The sequence below is a fragment of the Coregonus lavaretus genome (genome assembly GCF_964263955.1).
Source record: "Coregonus lavaretus genome assembly, chromosome: 22".
Classification (NCBI taxonomy): Eukaryota; Metazoa; Chordata; class Actinopteri; order Salmoniformes; family Salmonidae; genus Coregonus; species Coregonus lavaretus.
In genome coordinates, this window is record NC_140009.1 from 20,211,816 (window position 1) to 20,234,584 (window position 22,769).

At 44.2% G+C, this 22,769-nt stretch overlaps 1 protein-coding gene across 1 annotated transcript in view; it reads left to right on the forward strand.

Annotated features, from left to right (window-relative positions):
• Positions 1-1,231: 1,231 nt before the first annotated feature.
• LOC311150416 (nucleolar protein 4-like) overlaps positions 1,232-22,769 on the forward strand; it is a gene marked incomplete at both ends in the record, with an annotated part of 171,365 nt that continues 149,827 nt past the window's right edge. Inside the window, one exon of the mRNA XM_084187887.1 lies at positions 1,232-1,570. Within this exon, the coding sequence (XP_084044013.1) occupies positions 1,232-1,570 (339 nt within the window). The remainder of the gene's footprint in view (positions 1,571-22,769) is intronic.

A 22,769-nucleotide genomic window follows, 5' to 3' on the forward strand; every position in this document is an offset into this window, starting at 1 on the left:
ATATCTTTCATATCAAATAAACATAAAATATGTGAGGACTATGCCTATAATTATTATTTGTATTATTATTAATCAATTAATTCATAGGTTTACTTAATTCCATTATATATAGTATTTTGTATTATCATTATACCAATTCAATAGGTTATCCAGTTATGACAATCTGGGTAGTGAAAATATAAAATATGAATTCAAATTTGATTCAAATTATAGCTCATAATTTACAATGTAGCCTACCAATCATGTGCTGGCTCAAAACCCTGCATTTCATCCGAAATCGGTTTTCGTTACAATGGGTCAAAGAAAACGTGGGGGGAAAACACACACATTAATTCTTCATGTCCAATTGTCCATCAAATGAAAGAAACAGTGCCAAGAGCTCTATTTAGTCCCGCATGGGACGGTCGCGCAGCTCCGCTTTGTGTGCGTTTCAGCTACTGGGACTGCACTTCCTGGATTTTAGCGAGCCATACCGCGCACCCATGTCCCATCGACGCTACAGGGTTCGTGTGTGTGTGATATCTAGTGGAGAAGATCAAGAGCCTGTCCATAATACCTACTATTCGCATAAATGTATCCTTTATCAATTTAACGCTTTATCCAGGAGAGAAACGAGAGACATCGATGCGCTTTGATTTGCCTTACAGGAGATGGTTCGGGACGGCGGCATTCAAGTTCGATTCAAACAGGTGGAATAGGTATCAGGTGGAGTTGGGAGGAGGTGGGTATCACGATAGCACGGGCTGCTATCTATCCTTCTAATTAGTAGCGGACCTGTGCCAGATATGCACTCTGTCTTATTATATAGCCTTATTTATCGTAAAATAGGCTACCACGTTTTATTGTCTACTCCGGGACAGTAAAAGTGTGATATTCAAACGGCGAATCTTTATTAGCTTGGAGACCATTGACACACAGGTGGGAGATACCCGTTTCTTAGGACGGCCCCTCTTTCAGTTCCTCAGAGCAGGATATGAGCTACTGACATTTGTTATTACCCTTTGGGACAGGAGGCGAACGGTTTATGCTAACAGGTGTGAGAGCACACCAATCTTCATAGCCTGGAATCCTTCCTCATTGTTCGCAGGAATATCAATTTAACTCATATATTGATCCCTTTCTACATTTAACGGTTAATTGAAACATACATCGAATAAGATAGTGTATTATTAGTGTTTAGAGATATTTTTGAGACCCGTCCTCCTATTTAAAGGGACATCAGAGAGAAACCATGTCAACGAAAAAACCCAGCTTGAATTTACCCAAAATGAGCAGAAACCCGGTTGTGTTGGAAGGAGAGATGTTCGGCGAATTTCAGGACTGGTGTCTCCGTACTTACGGGGACTCGGGTAAAACAAAGACAGTCACCCGGCGAAAATACAATAAGATTATCCAGACCCTTTTACACACCGACGACTCGGATGCCGTCTACATCGAGAGCAACCACATCAACGCCAAATTCAAATTCTGGGTGAAGTCCAAAGGGTTCCAGGTCGGGACCATTCAAGGGGACCTGAACAAGAATGGAGCCGCTGACAGACCTGTCCTGTACGTCCCCATCAAGGCGACGGTTAGTAAATGTTCCTCTTTCATTACTGTGCGCGTAAATGTGTGTGCGGTCTATGATGATGCCCATATTTGCCTATGTAAATGTGTGTATTGAGTCCTCGCACGCTGCCGCTGCTCTACCACAACTTTCCCTGGACCTTTGATCCACCCCAATAGTCCGTTCTTACCTTATGATGGCACTCATTCATTCGCGTCCCTACTGTCATGGGCCGGGCAGTGCCACCATGCGCGCAGCGCTTCTATATTAGGCTACTACGCGGTTTGCGCAAATAGCATCGCCCTGACAATGATTTTTGCAGCAACGAAAAATGAGGCTAATAGCCAATATCCAGAGACACCTCATGGCATGATAGTCAAGTATGTGTGTGTTTGCTTGCACACGTGAGGGCAGGCGTCCAAGCCATATTGGTTTGACCGATTGCGTTTTGATGGTTGTCGTGCTGCTGAAGAGACCGGGTAGAGAGAGAAGGGATATATAGATGCCCATCCCACCGCTAGCCCGTGCGCGCGCGTTTGTAGCTCACATGGCCAGCGGAGGGGGGCTAATGAAAAATAAATTATACAATTATTTAAAAAACACATTCGGATGAGATATTTCATTACTGGCATAGAGTAGGTTTGCCAGTTCCCAATATTTACACCATCTTATCCATTTATGTCTCAAATCAATTCAATTCTGTTCATGCGCAATTTCCTATAGCCCTTCAATGATGAACATGAAAATATGTGATGCAGACAAGGATACAGCTGACAAAAATGGAATAACTAATTCCATTTCACCCCTGTGCCTAGGGTTAGAAAGTCATTCTAAAATTGCATTTGTGAATTTTGCAGCCTATTCTTTCAATGTTCTTCTAATACTTTTTTATATTGAAAGTTGAGGGGGGTATAGTGGCCTGAAAAGATAGACATCTGTGACTATAAATGACAATGTAACCTCAATGCCAGTTTATATAGATCCAGGTTCAGACAGGGACAGGACAACTAAAGATCATGCATCAAGATCATGGATTTACAGAGATGAGTACACATTTCAAAGTCACCCATTCACCTGCTGAGCTTGTCTAATGCACCTGTTTGCTGTTGCTTATTTACATGCCTCTGCATCTGAGTCACATGAAAAGATTGCACTCCTGTCTGCTCCCCTCTTGATAATGCGTCTGTCCTAGATTTGAACAGGCTATTCTGAAACTGTCCCTCTCTCTCTTTCCGCTTTCTCTCTCTCCCTCCCCCTCCCCCCTTCCTATTTCTTTCTATCCCCTCTCTCTCCTCTTCTTTCTTTCTTTCTTTCTTTCTTTCTTTCTTTCTTTCTTCTCTCTCTCTCTCTCTCTCTCTCTCTCTCTCTCTCTCTCTCTCTCTCTCTCTCTCTCTCTCTCTCTCTCTCTCTCTCTCTCTCTCTCTCTCTCTCTCTCTCTCTCTCTCTCTCTCTCTCTCACCACATCTCCTTCTCTTCCTCTGAGCTGACTTCATTGAGGTTGTCTGAAAGGATTCAATAGAGAGTCTGGTCAGCTATAGGGGACAGGCTGCTAGACAAGTGCAGAGTCTGTTACTTCCGTTCCAAACAGGGTCAAGGCTCTCTCTGATTGCTTTCGGACCATTTGTAAATGGCCACTGTTTAAAGTTTCTCTGTGGAAAGATAGTATACAATACATGCCTTAAATATACCCAGCTTCTGGCTACAGGCAGACAGACGGTCAAATGACTTGTTGACTTACTGAACTCCGATAGTAGGCTAATTTGTGCTGGCCGGATACAGACATTTTTTGAAGGAGCTGTTATTCCGCTCTCAGCTAAACACAGAGTCAACCCCACTCATAGCAGCGTCTTGGCAGAAGCTAAGACAGTAGCAGTTAGTCTGCTTTTTGTCTTGAGGCAGCAGGGTCATATTTTGACTGACTGACTGTGAGACGCAGTCTGCTCTCACCCAGACCTGCTGTTATTTTATTGCTACTCTATTTCAGTGGGTCACGACAAGTGGAGTGTAACGTAGGTTTAATGCTGGAGAGATAGATCAATAGTGATGATGGGAACACAGTCTTGCTCCCTTCAGGGTTCTGTTGGGATGCATGAGCTTTGACTGCTTGTTTTCTATTGGAGGTTGGACTGTTAGTGTGTGTGTGTGGGTGTCTGTGTGTTTGTGGAAGGGGGGGGGGGGTGAATGTGTGTTTTTAGCTGGGTAGGTTGTTATATTTGTTGTGTGTGACTGCATGTGTGTGTGTGTGTGTGTGTGTGTGTGTGTGTGCGGGGGCGTTTGTGTGTGTGGTTATACGTGAGATTCCTGAGTGAGCAGATTGTAAATGTGTTCTAAGTGCCAGTAGAGTCATGGCATAGTATGCAGTGTGTGGATGAATGAGGCCAGAGCTCTGGAAAGCTGCCTGAGGCCTGGAGAAACCTGGAGGAAGACGCCACACACACTGGCCCCGCTCCCAGCCTGTATGTGTGCAAGTGCGTGTGCATGCGTGTGTGTACATATGTACGTGTGTACATGCGTTCGTGCATGTGCGCACAACAGACTAGAGTGTGTGTTTATGACAGACGAAAGTGTGTGTAAGTGTGTGTAATTCCCTCACATACAGGTATTATATGTTTGTGCAACAGGCAGCCATGTAGTACTGCTCCCTCACTTTCCTGTGTTGGCATATATGTCTGGATAGTGTGGATCATCTTTGGTAGGATTTTATTAAACTGCTCTGAAGGATGGCATCACTCTAGCGTATAAAATAGACTTCAGACTAATGTTTTTAGGAGAAGCAACCAGCCGTTAGATGGCAAATCAAAGACAGAAAAGGCTCCTCTAGCAGGCACTCTGTAAGCAATGTGACCTTTAGCAACCTTTAGCATGGTAACAACGGAGGATAAGATCATGTGAATCAACGCTCAGGGGAACGATGGGGAGATGAAGGGTTCAGTGAGGTTTTAGTGAAGGAAACACAGGTGGCCTTTTCACACTCCTGGCCCGAACCGAGACAAACTGTGCTGGCCTGTTTCCGCATCCACCATAGTTGCTGGGACCATAGGCCTGGAAAAAAATTATGAGCCAGCACAGTAGGATTCAGGTCGGCACGATAGTATGAAAAGTGTCAAGGTGTGATCTTATTAAGAGAGAGTGGGCGGAGACAGCAAGACAGAGGTGTAGCACAGTAGCAGCACATTGAAAAACCAACGGACAATGAGAGAGAGGAAAAATGGGACAGACACAGCATTAGGAATAGCGAGAATGAGGCAGCGATAAAGAGAGAGAAAAACAGAGAGGGACGGAGAGAGAAAGAGAGGAAGAGAAAATAGTGTGTGTTGCTTAGAGGAAGCAGCACAGCTTAGCCATCACATGGAGTTGACACCAGCGTCTCGGCAGCTCCTATTAATAGGTATTAACGCTTTTCTCTTTCCTCCACTGGCAGAGGGCCCTCTCTCTCTCTCTCTCTCTCTCTCTCTCTCTCTCTCTCTCTCTCTCTCTCTCTCTCTCTCTCTCTCTCTCTCTCTCTCTCTCTCTCTCTCTCTCTCTCTCTCTCTCTCTCTCTCTCTCTCTCTCTCTCTCTCTCACCTGCTACTCCTGCTCTTAGAGAGGCCTGACTGCTAAGTGCAGTTTGATCAACTGTTGCTGCTCTGTGGCCATGCTCTTCTCAGCACGCTGTCTGTCAGCTGCATTCTGTAACCTTAACTAGAGAGGGACGGGAGGATAGAGAGAAAGAGGGACAGAAAAAAGTGCAGTGTTCTGTTTATACAAAGACTTGAGTTATAGTATTTGGCCATAGAAATGAGCAAGCTTTTTCAATCTCCTGGGGCCGTATGTATCAAGCGTCTCAGAGTGCGGATCTAGGATCAAGTCCCCCATGTCCATTTAATTGTATCCACTGTGATTCAAAAGGCAAAACTGATCCTAAATCAGCACTCCTACTCTGAGACACTTGATTCGGCCTCAGTTTAGCTGTTCTCAGGTCAGGTATTAAGAGTAGGAGGTGAGGGCTACTGTAGTAGGAGTCAGTCAGAAGGGTATTTAAGACGGTCAAACGAGATGTCGTATGTCCGTGGAAACAGGAGACAGATGGACATCAATGAGGTTTCTGTGTTTGGCATCATGTGCAATTACCAGCAATAGAGCAAATCTTTCCCCATAGGGTCACATGAGCGTCTGTCCCAGTCAGAGCTGTGTCCAGCAGCAGCCCCACACTACAGGGCCATGTTCATTAAGCACCAAACATAAGAAAACGGACTGAATCAAGGAGGGACTACCTGGAGTTGTCTAATAAGAAACATTCATTTTTTGTTTTCTGTTGCAAAAACGCTTCTTAACGTTTTCCGTTGGATGCCCTAATGTACATAACCCATGGCTCAGTCACAACCCATCCTTTGCTCCCCTTCTGGGCTGAGGGGGAAAAACAGGATAATAGAAAAATACATTCTGGAGTGTACAGCACAGGAAACTGAGATGGCTCTTACAGTATCAAATGTTTAAAGGGTTAGTTTGTGTGTCCAATCTATTTTGCCCTGTCTGTGTAAAACTATCTGCCTGTTTTGTGTGTCTGTTTGTTTGAGGAGCTATTTGTGTGTTCATGTATGATGCATGCTCATGTTGGAGGTGCGTGATGGGAGGATGCACTGTGTGTTCTCTGTGTGTGTGTGTGTGCGTGTCTACTTTCCACCCCCTTCTCTCTCTCCTCCTATGTCCCTCCTCCTCCCGCTGCCCTCCGTGGCGGTGACGTGTCGATGGCCTAGGGTTTAATGGTGGCCCGCGGGGGTAACTTAATTGGGATGGCCCCCTTATCAGACCTGGGATCTCTCTAATCTCAAAGGGGCCCTTATCCTGCAGAAATAAATAAGACTAAATTGACGTGAATGGGAAGGCCTCTGGTTGTGTGGCTCCCTCCTCCCTGCCCCTGCCCTCTGAGGCCTGGTGTGTCTGTTGGGGGGCGGTAGGAGGGCGGTAAGGGCAGGGCTGGGGTGAAGCAGGGGGCATGCTCCCCTCTCTGAACCGAGGGGCTGCAGTCACAGCAGTCACCCAGTTAAAGTCACACAGCGGGGCAGAGCGTGGCAGGGCGGGGTAGGGTTAGGGTTGGGTTGTGGAGTTGGAGGGGTTGAGGTGAAATACAAGATTCCCTCATTGTGTTAGCTGTTGGTTTGTAGAGAAGGTGCTCATAATTGATTTGTCTACATGTCTGTTAGTGTGTTTATGGTTGGGTGTTTTAGTGTTCCCTGTGTATTAGGGCAATTCCATAGTAATGGAATTACGCTGAGACTCAGATTTTTCACTTAAAAATGTATACCAAACAAAAACCATTGATTTTAAAGTTTAACAAACCATATAACTCAATGCACAAGGACTACTTTTAACAATTTCCACAGAACATTTTACAAAAACACATTTACAGGAAGAACAGTGCCGGTACAGCGTTTGCATCTGCACAGTTTTTCCAGTAAATGTATTTTTTTATTATTATTTACTGTGTAAATTGTTCGCAGTAGTCATTGTGCATAGAGTTGTATGTTTTTTAAAACTTTGAAATCTATGGTTTTTGTTTGGCATACATTTTATAGTCACGGCCTTGTCTGCTTGTTGCCTTAGCAGCAACATCCCTGCCGTACACACCGTAGTAGCTAGCTAGCGAGATGGAGAACGCAGAGGTTATTTCTAATGAGTGCATTTCGCAAGGGGTAGTTTGTATCATCTACAGTCGCATCACGATATTCTGAGATGTCTGCATATAGGCTACAGAAAGAGAATCTGCTCGTTTGAGTGGTAAGACTGACGCAACCGACTGCAGACGAAAGTCGAGGAGTGAAGTTGGGGGACGTGCATCTGCAACAGCCGAAAGTCAGATCCACACTGGTTTTCCAAATGCAGTGTTGCCATCATTTATACCAGTTTTTTTTGTAATGTCGAAATAAACATGTTTCCAACCCCCATATCGCACACTCACAAACTGTAAATATATTGTACTATAAAAAAAAATTAAAAAGTGTACTATTGTACACTGTACTATTAATTGGTTAGAGGGCCTCAAATATCACATTCATTTGTCCACTGTATACAAGAATCGCGCAGTGTTGGTTCTGTTTCAGTCAAGTCTTTGGTCAAGTTCACGTGAGTCAAACAAAAACACCTTAATGATTGGTTGACAATAGAGCCGCCCACAATGCAGGTGATGGCTGCAGGATGAAGTTGGTGAAGAGAAACTGCAGAAACTTGCAGTCGACTGCAGTCAAAACTTCATGACCTTTGATCACATGTTTTTTTTAAAGTTAATGCAGTCGTCAACATTTTTTATCCCCATAATGCAACAGACTTTGGAAGGCGGCGACCAAGATGGCCACCGACTTGAAAAAAGTGATCTTCTCGAATGCGCGTTTTGATTTTTCAGGCTTGGCCCACCTACCCAAACTTGTGATTTGTTGGGAGAGTTGTCTGTCTGATTAATTATTATGTACTTTTTTTATGTCCAAGAGAATCCCAGTCTGGGATTTCAGAGACTACTACCTATCACTAGCTAACAGGGAAGAAATACAACCTAAACATCCTTTGAATATTTGTTTTTACTTTCTGTCCCTAACACTAAAACCGAAACTAAATAATATAAAAAACTAATATAAATGTTTTTATCAAACTAAAACGGAATAAATACTAGTAAATCAAGTCGGAAAAGTAACTGAAACTAAACTGAATTTCAAGTAAAAATAGAAAATGAATAGAATTAAAAACGAATATACAAACACAAAACTATAATAACCTTTGTGTGTGTGAGTGTGTGGACAGCTATCTGCTGGCTTTGCAGCTGTAAATCGTTGACTGGCAGTAATTGTGTTACTTAGGAGTCCTGGGTTACAGAGAGAGTGATGGAGGAGAGTAGGTGAGGGGAGGAGAAAGGAGTGGGAGAAACGAAATAACAAGAGAGAGATGGGATGGGATGAGGCAGGGGATAAGTGAGTTTTTTTGTTGTCCGCTCTGTGGATCCTGCCTGTCTTCACACACACATTTTTTTTGTCAATGTAAACTTTGGCTTACCAAATCACATAATAAGTTAAATAATATGGGTTGACATGATTTGTGAATGACTACCCCTTCCTCTGTCCCCGAATCCACTTCAAATTAGTGGATTCGGCTATTTGCTGACAGGTGTATAAAATCGAGCACACAGCCATGCAATCTCCATAGACAAACATTGGCAGTAGAATGGCCTTACTGAAGAACTCAGTGACTTTCAACGTGGCACTGTCATAGGATGCCACCTTTCCAACCAGTCAGTTTGTAAAATTTCTGCCCTGCTAGAGCTGCCCTGGTCAACTGTAAGTGTTGTTATTATCAGACCTGAAGTGGTAGGCCACACAAGCACACAGAACTGGACCGCAGAGTACTGAAGCACGTAGCGCGTAAAAATTTTAAGTCCTCGGTTGCAACCCTCACTACCGAGTTCCAAACTGCCTCTGGAAGCAACGTCAGCACAAGAACTGTTCGTCGGGAGCTTCATGAAATGGGTTTCTATGGCCGAGCAGCCGCACACAAGCCTAAGATCACCATACGCAATGCCAAGCGTCGGCTGGAGTGGTGTAAAGCTTGCCGCCATTGGACTCTGCAGTGAAAATGCGTTCTCTGGAGTGATGAATCTGGCAGTCCGACGGACGGATCTGGGTTTGGCGGATGCCAGGAGAACGCTACCTGCCAGAATGCATAGTGCCAACTGTAAAGTTTGGTGGAGGAGAAATAATGGTCTGGGGCTGTTTTTCATGGTTCGGGCTAGGACCCTTAGTTCCAGTGATGGAAAATCTTAACGCTCTAGCATACAATGACATTCTAGACGATTCTGTGCTTCCAACTTTGTGGCAACAGTTTGGGGAAGGCCCTTTCCTGTTTCAGCATGACAATGCCCCGTGCACAATGCGAGGTCCATCGAACGCCTTTGGGATGAATTGGAACGCCGACTGCGAGCCAGGCCTAATCGCCCAACATCAGTGCCCAACTCTTGTGGCTGAATGGAAGCAAGTCCCCACAGCAATGTTCCAACATGCCTTCCCAGAAGAGTGGCTGTTAATGTGGTCCTCTGTAGCTCAGCTGGTAGAGCACGGCGCTTGTAACGCCAAGGTAGTGGGTTCGATCCCCGGGACCACCCATACACAAAAATGTATGCACGCATGACTGTAAGTCGCTTTGGATAAAAGCGTCTGCTAAATGGCATATTATTATTATTATTATTATTATTATAGCAGCAAAGGGGGGACCAACTCCATATTAATGCCCATGATTTTGGAATGAGATGTTCGACAAAAGTATTCAGGCTTTTTCCCTTTTTCCACATTTTGTTACGTTACAGCCTTATTCTAAAATTGATTCAATAAAAAAAATCCTCATCAATCTACACACAATACCCCATAATGACAAAGCGAAAGTTGTGCAAATTTAGAAAAAATAAAAATACAGAAATACCTTATTTACATAAGTATTCAGACCCTTTGCTATGAGACTCGAAATTGAGCTCAGGTGCATCCTGTTTCCATTGATCATCCTTGAAATGTTTGTACAACTTGATTGGAGTCCACCTGTGGTAAATTCAGTTGATTGGACATGATTTGGAAAGGCACACACCTGTCTATATAAGGTCCCACAGTTGACAGTGCATGTCAGAGCAAAAACCAAGCCATGAGGTTGAAGGAATTGTATCGAGGCACAGATCTGGGGAAGGGTACCAAAACAATTCTGCAGCATTGAAGATCCCCAAGAACACAGTGGCCTCCATCATTCTCAAATGGAAGAAGTTTGGAACCAACAAGATGGCCACCCGGCCAAACTGAGCAATCGGGGGAGAAGGGCCTTGGTCAGGGAGGTGACCAAGAACCCAATGGTCACTCTGACAGAGCTCCAGAGTTCCTCTGGAGATGGGAGAACCTTCCAGAAGGTCAATTATTTCTGCAGCACTCCACCAATCAGGCCTTTATGATAGAGTGGCCAGACGGAAGCCACTCCTCAGTAAAAGGCACATGACAGCCCGCTTGGAGTTTGCCAAAAGGCACCTCTGGTCTGATGAAACCAAGATTAAACTCTTTGGCGTGAATGCCAAGTGTCACGTCTGGAGGAAACCTGGCACCATCCCCACGGTTAAGCATGGTGGTGGCAGCATCATGCTGTGGGGATATTTTTCAGCGCCAGGGACTGGGAGACTAGTCCGGATCCAGGGAAAGATGATCGGAGCAAAGTACAGAGAGATCCTTGATGAAAAGCTGCTCCAGAGTGTTCAGGACATCAGACTGGGGCGCGGCTCCAGATAGCGACCGGCAGCAGGTGTTTGTGTGTCTGCATGTTTTTGTTACACTTTCTGTAACTATACTGTTTGTAAAGTCCCAAGTGAGTCTGTTTTGTACAGTTCGATGTGGCAAATGTCCTAAGTGTTTTTTATGAGATCATTTGTAAAATGGAGATACTTTTTTCACTCGTTTGGTGGATTATACTGAATCTCGCTATGGGCCTTGAAACAATACTCACGGGAGTTCCTGCTACAATGGGATCGCCCGGCTTCGGTGGATAAATCCCTTAACAAGTCTGTGGAGTCTCTTCTGAAACAAATGGAAGTATTGGCAACCGATTAATGATCAGAACCGTGAAAAGGCTGGCCGTGGTCGCAAACGGGGGAGGAGGGAGGTGTTCGATTACGGATTAAACATCAGCAGCAGGCTAACCGCATCCCCTTACCTTTTATAATCCTGGCGAACGTGCAATCCTTGAGGAATAAAACAGACAAGTTGCAGGCAAAGGTCAATCATCACGAGTACAGAGACACCTGTTTTATGGCTTTTACTGAGACTTGGCTGACTGACGCAGACATGGACTCGTCTTTGGAGATAAACAGATGTAGGTGTCCGTTCTGACTGGACCGGGACGGCGGTGCGACTGGGAAATCACAGGGGGGCGGAGTCTGCTTGTACATCAATCACCAATGCTGCAACAATGTAACTGTCCGTGAGAGACTATGTCTACCTGATATTGAACTTCTGTCAGTAGGTTGGACACATAACATTTTGAACAACGCTTTTTTAGGATAAAAACTAGTTCATTGCATCCGCCGTGGATCCCAGTTTCATAATATTACCATATGTCCCAGCTGCTTGCTGTAGTTTGGAAGTAATCACGAAAAAACTGGCCTTATTTTAGGGCATTTTTCACCCTGCCAGCTCCTATTAGTTCTATTGAGCACCGTGGCACCAACTCACCTTCCGAATGTTTTATTCCCAGCCCATTGTTCTACGTCACAATGCCTGCTTCGCTATTGTTGGCAATGAGACCTGCCCAGGTTGAATCAATTGCTGGTAGTTAAAACGTCAACAACAACAAAAAATTACTTATGGAACTCTGAGGTCGTCCCATTGTTTCCTATAGGGGAAATATAGGTATGTCTGTCTATTTCGCCAAATATCTCGCAATGTGTATATTTAGATTTTTTCAAGTTGGGCACCATTTTAATCATGAGAATCTCCTCTTTCTAATTATGTAAAGCTGGGCAGCGTACTCCGTTGTCGTCAAACGCTAGCCCCAAAATACTTTTTGCCCTTGGAACACTGAGTTCCCCCCATTGTTTTCCTATGGAGAGGCATGCTGGTATATTTTGCCAAATATCTCGCAATGTGTATATTGTGATTTTTTTCAAGTAGGACACCATTTTAATCACAACAATCTTCTCTTTCTAATTATGTAAGGCTGGGCAGCGTACTCCGTTGTCATCGATTGCTAGACCAGAAATAGTCAGAAGTTGCCATTTTTCACTACTTCCTCATTATGCAGACATAAGCACAGTTGACGCCATCGAGGTGTGGATGTTTACTTTCTACACAAATTGTTATTTTTCAGTTTCGTCCTAAGAACAGATTGTAGTGGTGAAATGAAAAGGTATACATTTCTTGGTGCCATTTAGGCTAAATGGAATTCTAAGTATAATTCCAGTCAAAATAGGCTCTGCGAACGTTCGATTCAATTAATTTGCTATGGGCTCGCGCTAGTGTTCCAGCTTAGCCAACGTTCTATTGCCATTTTCAGCCTTGGGTGAATTTTGACTCGTTCTATTGTCCAGCGTACTGTCAGTGTCTGTAAGACCTTTCTATCTCACAAGAGTTTCCCCAAATATTTATCACGGTCGTTTACATTCACCCTAAAGCCAATCTTATTTATACTGTGACACAGAAACTACAATCTGTGTCTCCCGATGCCCCCAATAATATTTTATGAGATTTGAATCACTGTAACATGAAGAAAACTCAGAATAACAGCTTTCAATATGTCACCTGCCCTACACGCCTCAACAAGACCCTGGACCTACAGTTGAAGTCATTAAAACTTGTTTTTCAACCACTCCACAAATTTCTTGTTAACAAACTATAGTTTTGGCAAGTCGGTTAGGACATCTAATTTGTGCAAGACACAAGTAATTTTTCCAACAATTGTTTACAGACATTATTTCACTTATAATTCACTGTATCACAATTCCAGTGGGTCAGAAATTTACATACATTAAGTTGACAGTTCCTTTAAACAGCTTGGAAAATTCCAGAAAATGATGTCATGGCTTTAGAAGCTTCTGATAGGCTAATTGACATCATTTGAGTCAATTGGAGGTGTACCTGTGGATGTATTTCAATGCCTACCTTCAAACTCAGTGCTTCTTTGCTTGACATCATGGGAAAATCAAAATAAATCAGCCAAGACCTCAGAAAAACATTTGTAGACCTCCACAAGTCTGGTTCATCCTTGGGAGCAATTTCCAAACGCCTGAAGGTACTACGTTCATCTGTACAAACAATAGTACGCAAGTATAAACACCATGGGACCACGCAGCCGTCATACCGCTCAGGAAGGAGACGCGTTCTGTCTCCTAGAGATGAACATACTTTGGTGCAAAAAGTGCAAATCAATCCCAGAACAACAGCAAAGGACCTTGTGAAGATGCTGGAGGAAACAGGTACAAAAGTATCTATATCCACAGTAAAACGAGTCCTATATCGACATAACCCGAAAGGCCGCTCAGCAAGGAAGAAGCCACTGCTCCAAAACCGCCATAAACAAGCCAGACTACGGTTTGCAACTGCACATGGGGACAAAGATCGTACTTTTTGGAGAAATGTCCTCTGGTCTGGTCTGGTCTGATTAAACAAAAATAGAACTGTTTGCCCATAATGACCATTGTTATATTTGGAGGAAAAAGGGGGAGCTTGCAAGCTGAAGAACACCATCCCAACCGTGAAGCACAGGGGTGGCAGCATCATGCTGTGGGGGTGCTTTGCTGCAGGAGGGACTGGTGATCTTCACAAAATATATGGCATCATGAGGAAGGGAAATTATGTGGATATATTGAAGCAACATCTCAAGACATCAGTCAGGAAGTTAAAGCTTGGTCGCAAATGGGTCTTCCAAATGGACAATGACCCCAAGCATACTTCCAAAGTTGTGTCAAAATGGCTTAAGGACAACAAAGTCAAGGTATTGGAGTGGCCATCACAAAGCCCTGACCTCAATCCTATAGAAAATTTGTGGGCAGAACTGAAAAAGCGTGTGCAAGCAAGGAGGCCTACAAACCTGACTCAGTTACACCAGCTCTGTCAGGAGGAATGGGCCAAAATTCACCCAACTTATTGCGGGAAGCTTGTGGAAGGCTACCCAAAACGTTTGACCCAAGTTAAACAATTTAAAGGCAATGCTACCAAATACTAATTGAGTGTATGTAAACTTCTGACCCACTGGGAATGTGATGAAAGAAATAAAAGCTGAAATAAATCATTCTCTCTACTATTATTCTGACATTTCACATTCTTTAAAGAAAGTGGTGATCCTAACTGACCTAAGACAGGGAATTTTTACTAGGATTAAATGTCAGGAATTGTGAAAAACAGAGTTAAAATTATTTGGCTAAGGTGTATGTAAACTTCCGACTTCAACTGTATGTTATGGCTCCATCAGAGGGGCCTACAAGTCTATAGCGAGAGCCCCGCTCTGCTCATCTGACCACAACACAGTGCATCTTCTGCCTCTCTATAGGACTGTGCTGAAGAGGAAGAAAGCGCAATAGCGGGAAGTGAAGGTTTGGACCAATGAAAGCAATCTGGCATTCCAGGGCTGTTTTGATTGCACAGATTGGGCTGTTTCAAGACTCTAGCGACAATATAGATGACCTCACTGATGTGGTGTGCAGTTATATCTCCTTCTGTGAAAATACAGTGATCCCTAGCAAAAAAAAATATATTTATCCCAACAAAAAGCCTTGGGTTACCAAGTCATTGAAGGGCTTATTGTGTAAAAAGAATACTGCTTTCTATGAGGGCAATGCGACTGCTAAAAGGGAATCTAGAATTGAGGTGAGATCAGAAAACAAGAAGGCTAAACTGAAATATAAGGAGAAGATTGAGGTTGAACTCAGTAGCAACAATCTTAGGGCTGCCTGGAATGGAATGAGATCTATGGATGGGCTACAAGACAAGGGAAACAAGATGATACAGGTTGATGGTTTTAACTCAAACAAAGGACTGGCTGATGAGCTAAATGGGTTTTATCTCAGATTTGACAATCAGAACATTAGTGGTGAAATTACTGAGATGCTACTCCCAAAATGGAATTTAGCATCCAGAGTGTCACCAGCCTATAAAGACAGACCAAAGTTAAAAAGACCCCAGGACCAGACAACATTGGTGGACAGGTACTTTTTTTTGTGGACAGGTACTTAAGTAATGTGCAGAACAACTAAGTGGCATTTTCATCACATGTTCATGCTCTCACTCAAGCTGCAGGAGGTGCCAAAACTCTGGAAGCATGCTACTGGTGTTCCCATGGCAAAAAGCAAATCCCCCAAGGTGCTAAATTACTTTAGGCCGGTGGCACTGACATCCTTGGTGATGACATCATTTGAGAAGCTAATCAAGAAGGATGTACTGCGTCAGGTTGAGAATTCCCTGGACCCCCTGCAGTTTGCTTACAGGGCCAAGTGGGGGGTTGAGGACTCCACTCTAACCCTACTCAACTTCCTCTACAAGCACCTGGAGGAACCCAAAAACCCATGCAAGGGTTCTGTTCATCGACTTCTCGTCGGCCTTCAATACTATCCAGCCTCACATACTGGCAGAGAAGCTCTTCTCCCACTTCAAGCTGGACGTGAGCATTGTGGGCTGGATAGTGGACTTCCTTACCGACCGGTCCCAACAAGTGCGAGTAAATTACGTCACGTCAAAGCAGCTCTGCTCCTCCACCGAATCCCCACAAGGTTGCGTGCTCTCTCCTCTCCTGTACATACTATACACTAATGACTGTCTTGGCGAATATGAAAACAGGCACATCATCAAGTTAGCTGATTACTCTGTCATTGTCAGTCTACTACAGGATGGAGAGTCTGAGCATGGGCCTCTGGTAGATGACTTTGTGTCATGGTGTGAGAACTGCTTCCTCCAACTGAATGTCTCCAAAACTAAAGATATGGCCATTGACTTTATAAGGCAGCCACTGAACCCCACACCCACTGTGGTCATGGGAAATGACATTGAGCTGGTCAGTACCTACAAGTACCTGGGAACAGCGCTGGACAACAAGTTGACATTTGAGGAGAACACAGATGCCATCTGTAAAAAGGGACAGCAGCGGCTTTTTGTTGTTGTTGAGAAAGATGAATTATTTTAATGTCAGCTTGACAATGATGACACTGTTTTACAGGAGTTTTATTGAATCCGTATTGATGTTCTTGATGGTGGCCTGGTTTGGCAATCTTAATGTTTGCAACAAAAATAGGTTGGACAGGGTGGTTAAGGTGGCCAGCAAGGTCATAGGGGTGCAACAGGCACAGCTCTCAGTGACATTCAGAAAGCAAGTGGTGAGGAGAGCTAACAGTATCCTAGACTGTCCTGATCACCCCCTCCTCGACAATTTTGTGCTTCTCCCCTCAGGTCGTCATTTTAGACTTCCCAAACTCAATAGCAACAGATACAATAACTATTTTATCCCACAGTCCATAAACCTTCTGAATCTGCACATCAAATGAAATGTCTATTTATTGTTGCACTTTTGCAAAATGATTGCTCCTTTTTATCGATCTCATTGTTTCATGTTATGTGTATATCGGTTGTATGGTTGTCACTGTTTTTAATGTTGTTGTTTTTTATTGTTTAACCCTGACTGCACAATACATTTCCCAATTGGGACTATAAAGATAACTTGAACATTAAAGTCTATGAATGTCCTTGAGTGGCCCAGCCAGAGGCCGGACTTGAACCCGATCGAACATCTCTGGAGAGACCAGAAAATAGCTGTGCAGCGACGCTCCCCATCCAACCTGACAGAGCTTGAGAGGATCTGCAGAGAAGAATGGGAGAAACTCCCCAAATACAGGTGTGCCAAGCTTGTAACGTCATACCCAAGAAGACTCGAGGCTGTAATCGCTGCCAAAGGTGCTTCAATAAAGTACTGAGTAAAGGGTCTGAATACTTATGTAAATGGGATATTTCAGTTTTTTATTTGTATTTTTTATTGCTTTGTAATTATGGGGTATTGTGTGTAGATTGATGAGGGGGGGGAAAACTATTTAATCCATTTTAGAATAAGGCTGTAACTTAACAAAATGTGGAAAAAGTAAAGGGGTCTGAATACTTTCCGAATGCACTGTACAACATACTGAATGTATGGTCCCTCAGTGAAGTATTTAATTTCAAGCACAGATACAACTACAAAGACCAGGGTCCGAGGAGCTTTTCGAAAGCCTCATAAAGAAGGGCAGTGATTGGTAGATGGGTAACAATAACTAATCAGACATTGAATATTTATTTGAGCATGGTTCAAGTTAATAATTATGCTGTGAATGATGTACAGTATTAAACCACCCAGACACATCAAAGATACAACCTTCCTTCTGAACTGAGCTGCAGGATAGCAAGGAAACTGCTCAGGGATGACACCATGAGGCCATTGGTGATTTTAAAACAACTACAGACTTCAATGGCTGTGATGGGAGAAAACTGAGAATGGATCGATGAACAACATTGTAGTGACTCCACAATAATGACCCCCCCCCCCCCCCCCCCCCCCCCCCCACCCCCCAAAAAAATACAGAATACAAATATTCCAAAACATGCATCCTGTATGCAACAAGGCACTAAAGTAATAAATCATATCAAATCAAATCAAAATGTATTTGTCACATACGCGTGTTTAGCAGATGTTATAGCGGGTGTAGCGAAATGCTTATGCTTCTAGCTCCGACAGTGCAGTAATATCTAACAATTACACAACATATACCCAATACACACAAAAAAGTAAGGAATGGGATTTAAGAATATATACATATATGAACAGGCAATGACAGAGCGGCATGGACTAAGATACAGAAGAATATTATAGAATGCAGTATATACATATGAGATGAGTAGTGCAAGATATGTAAACATTATTAAAGTGGCCAGTGATTTCAATAGGCAGCAGCAGCCTCTAATGTGCTAGTGATGGCTATTTAACAGTCTGATGGCCTTGAGATAGAAGCTGTTTTTCATTCTCTCGGTCCCAGCTTTGATGTACTGTACTGTACTGACCTCGCCTTCTGGATGATAGTGGGGTGAACTGGCAGTGGCTCGGGTTGATGATGTCCTTGATGATCTTTTTGGCCTTCCTGTGACATCGGGTGCTGTATGTGTCTTGGAGGGCGGGTAGTTTGCCCCCGGTAATGCGTTCGGCAGACCGCACCACCCTCTGGAGAGCCCTGCGGTTGTAGGCGGTGCAGTTGCCGTAGCAGGCGGTGATACAGCCCGACAGGATGCTCTCAATTGTGCATCTGTAAAAGTTTGTGAGGGTTTTAGGTGATAAGCCACATTTCTTCAGCCTCCTGAGGTTGAAGAGGCTCTGTTGCGCCTTCTTCACCACACTGTCTACGTGGGTGGACCATTTCAGTTTGTCGGTGATGTGTATGCCAAGGAACTTGAAGCTTTCCACCTTCTCCACTGCGGTCCCGTCGATGTGGATAGGGGAGTGCACCCTCTGCTGTTTCCTGAAGTCCACGATCATCTCCTTTGTTTTGTTGATGTTGAGTGAGAGGTTCTTTTCCTGGCACCACACTTGGAGGCGTGCTTGGCCACGCAGTCATGGGTGAACAGGGAGTACAGGAGGGGGCTGAGCACGCACCCTTGTGGGGCCCCAGTGTTGAGGATCAGCGAAGTGGAGATGTTGTTTCCTACCTTCACCACCTGGGGGCGCCCCGTCAGGAAGTCCAAGACCCAGTTGCACAGGGCGGGGTTCAGACCCAGGGCCTCGAGCCTAATGATGAGCTTGGAGGGTACTATGGTGTTGAATGCTGAGCTATAGTCAATGAATAGCATTCTTACATAGGTATTCCTCTTGTCCAGATGGGATAGGGCAGTGTGATGGCAATTGCATCGTCTGTGGATCTATTGGGGCGGTAAGCAAATTGAAGTGGGTCTAGGGTGACAGGTAAGGTAGAGGTGATATGATCCTTGACTAGTCTCTCAAAGCACTTCATGATGACAGAGGTAAGTGCTACAGGGCGATAGTCATTTAGTTCAGTTACCTTTGCTTTCTTGGGTACAGGAACAATGGTGGCCATCTTGAAGCATGTGGGAACAGCAGACTGGGAAAGGGAGAGATTGACTATGTCCATCAACACACCAGCCAGCTGGTCTGCGCATGCTCTGAGGACGCGGCTAGGGTTGCCGTCTGGGCCGGCAGCCTTGCGGGGGTTAACATGCTTAAATGTCTTAATCACGTCGGCCATGGAGAAGGAGAGGCCACAGTCCTTGGTAGTGGGCCTCGTCAGTGGCACTTTGTGTTCCTCAAAGCGGGCGAAGAAGGTGTTTAGCTTGTCTGGAAGCGAGACGTTGGTGTCGGTGACGTGGCTGGTTTTATTTTTGTAGTCCGTGATTGTCTGTAGACCCTGCCACATACGTCTTGTGTCTGAGCCGTTGAATTGCGACTCCACTTTGTCTCTATACTGATGTTTTGCCAGTTTAATTGCCTTGCGGAGTGAGTAGCTACACTGTTTGAATTCTGCCATATTCCCAGTCACCTTGCCATGGTTGAATGCGGTGGTTCGCACTTTCAGATTTGCGCGAATGCTGCCATCTATCCATGGTTTCTGGTTAGGGTAGGTTTTAATAGTCACAGTGGGCACAACATCACCTAAACACTTCCTGATAAACTCCGTCACTGTTTCAGTGTATATGTCTAAATTATTTTCGGAAGCTACCCGGAACATATCCCAGTCCGCGTGATCAAAACAATCTTGAAGCGTGGATTCCGATTGGTCAGACCAGCGTTGAATAGTCCTTAGCACGGGTACTTCATCTTTGAGTTTCTGCCTATAGGAAGGGAGAAGCAAAATGGAGTCATGGTCAGATTTGCCGAAAGGAGGGTGGGGGAGGGCCTTATAACCATCCCGGAAGTTTGAATAGCAGTGGTCGAGGATTTTAGCAGCGCGAGTACAACAGTCGATATGTTGATAGAACTTCGGCAGCTTAGTCCTCAAATTTGCTTTGTTAAAATCCCCGGCTACAATAAATGCAGCCTCATGATATGTGGTTTCCAGTTTGCATAAGGTCCAGTGAAGTTCTTTGAGGGCCGTTGTGGTATCGGCTTGGGGGGATATACACGGCCGTGACTATAACCGAAGAGAATTATCTTGGGAGATAATACGGTCGGCATTTGATTGTGAGAAATTCTAGGTTGGGTGAACAAAAGGACTCGAGTTCCTCTATGTTACTACAATTACACCATGAGTCGTTAATCATGAAACACACACCTCCGCCCTTCTGCTTCCCAGAGAGATATTTATTCCTGTCTGGCTGGACCGATTTCGACAGAATATCCCAAGAGAGCCATGTTTCCGTGAAACAGAGTATGTTACAGGCCTTGATGTCTCTCTGGAAAGAAATCCTTGCCCGTAGTTCGTCGACTTTGTTAACCAAAGATTGAAGATTATCGAGTAGAATACTTGGAAGCGGTGGGTGGTGTGTGCGCCTCCTAAGTCGGACCAGCAGGCCTCTCCTCCACCAGCGATGTTTTGGGTCAGCCGCTGGAATCAGTTCAGTTGCCCTGGGGAGAGCAAACAAAGGATCTGCTTTGGGAAAGTCGTTTTCCTGGTCGTAATGCTGGTGAGGTACCGCCGCTCTGATATCCAATAGTTTTTCCCGGCTGTATGTAATGATGCAAAACACTTTCTGAGCTAATAATGTAAAAGATAATACATAAAAAAACAAAATACTGCAAAGTTTCCTAAGAGCTAGTCGCGAGGCCGCCATCTTCGTCGGCGCCAGGTACACACAGTACTGCAACAACAACAAAAAAACACTGCAAAGGAATACACTTTTTGGCCTAAATGCAAAGCCTTATATTTGGGGCAAATCCAACACATCACTGAGTAACTGCCTCCTTATTTTCAAGACTGGGGAGTTTTTCAGGATAAAAGAAATGGGATGGAGCTAAGCACAGGCAAAATCCTAAAGGAAAACCTGCTTCAGCCTGCTTTACACCCGACACTGGGAGAGGAATTCACCTTTCACCTACAACACAAGGCCAAATCTACACTGGAGTTGCTAACCAAGAAGACAGTGAATGGCCAAGTTACCAGTGGCCAAGCTACAGTTTTGACTTAAATCTGCTTGAAAATATATGGCAAGACTTGAAAATTGCTGTCTAGCCCTGATCCCAAACACCTTGACAGAGCTTGAAGAATTTTGAAAAGAGTGGGCAAATATTGCACAATCCAGGTGTGCAAAGCTCTTAGGCTGTGTTTTACACAGGCAGCCCTATTTTGATATTTTTTCCACTAATTGGTCTTTTGACCAATCACATAACATCTTTTCACATCACATATTTGGAAGAAATATTAGAATTGGGCTGCCTGTGTAAACACAGCCTTAGAGACTTACTCAAGAAGACTCAGCTGTAATCGCTGCCAAAGGTGTTTCTAACATGTATTGACTCAGGGGGATGAATACTTATCTAATCAAGGTACAGCTAACTGACAAAATAATGGAAACGCTTGAGTAAATTAGGGATACAAAGTATATTGAAAGCAGGTGCTTCCACAAAGGTGTGATTCCTCAGTTAATTAAGCAATTAACATCCCATCATGCATAGAAAAATGCTGGGCAGGCCATCATTTTAGCTACCATGGCTAAGACCCCATCCACAGGGCACGGGTGGTCACTGAATGGTTTGATGAGCATAAAAACAATGTAAACCATATGCCATGGCCGTCTGTCACCAGATCTCAACCCAATTGAACACTTATGGGAGATTCTGGAGCGGTGCCTGAGACATCATTTCCACCACCATCAACAAAACACCAAATTATGGAATTTCTCATGGAAGAATGGTGTTGCATCCCTCCAATAGAGTCCCAGACCCCAAAAAATTATACACTATCAATTTTTAGATAGTTTAGGATGATTTTGACTTGCAATGGATGTATGCTACAAATGCTAAAACGTGAGCATTTGAAACCGTGGCCAGGTAAACAAAACCAAAGCATGGATTGCTGTCATACAGTACTTTGTGCATAGACTGCTTACAGGGTAAGGAAACCCAATGTCATTTTCGAATTTGGGTGAACTATCCCTTTAAGCAGCATATTAATCAAACAGCATAGCAGGCAGGAGACAAGAACGGCAGCCCCAGCTATGTGCTATGAAGCCTGTGTGAAGCTTAAAGCTGACAATCTGCTTTTTAAGGAGAAGAAAGTGTATGCATATGGAGCTTCTCTGTGTGCTGAAACACGCATGGTGGTAGAATTTGATTTTAATGAGAGATAGCCACAGTGTGAGGATACTATCAAGAGCAGGCAGGCAGGCAGGGTTGACTCTCCTCTTAGATAATCAGGGATAGATTACACTCTCTGTGAAATGACTGCCTGGAAGAAGACATGGAGCGCTGTCGTGTGATTTGTACGTGGGTCTGGAGGGTATAAATCCACACTCAGTGCGTCCGAACAGGCACCCTATTCCCTATATAGTGCACTACTTTTGACCAGAGAACTATGGGGTTAGTGCCAGGCAAGCACAGTACTTGCCAGTGTTCAGGAGTAAAGATGTTGTCAGATGTTAGCTATCTATCCCATAGAGCAGGGAAGGATACTCAAATCTGACTCTGAGCCTGCTGGTTGTCTTTTCTTCCTGGTAGTTGATTGACTGATTGAATGATTAATGTCACAGATTGACCAGATTCTTCTCACTTGGTGTCCCAAGTCTGAATCAAC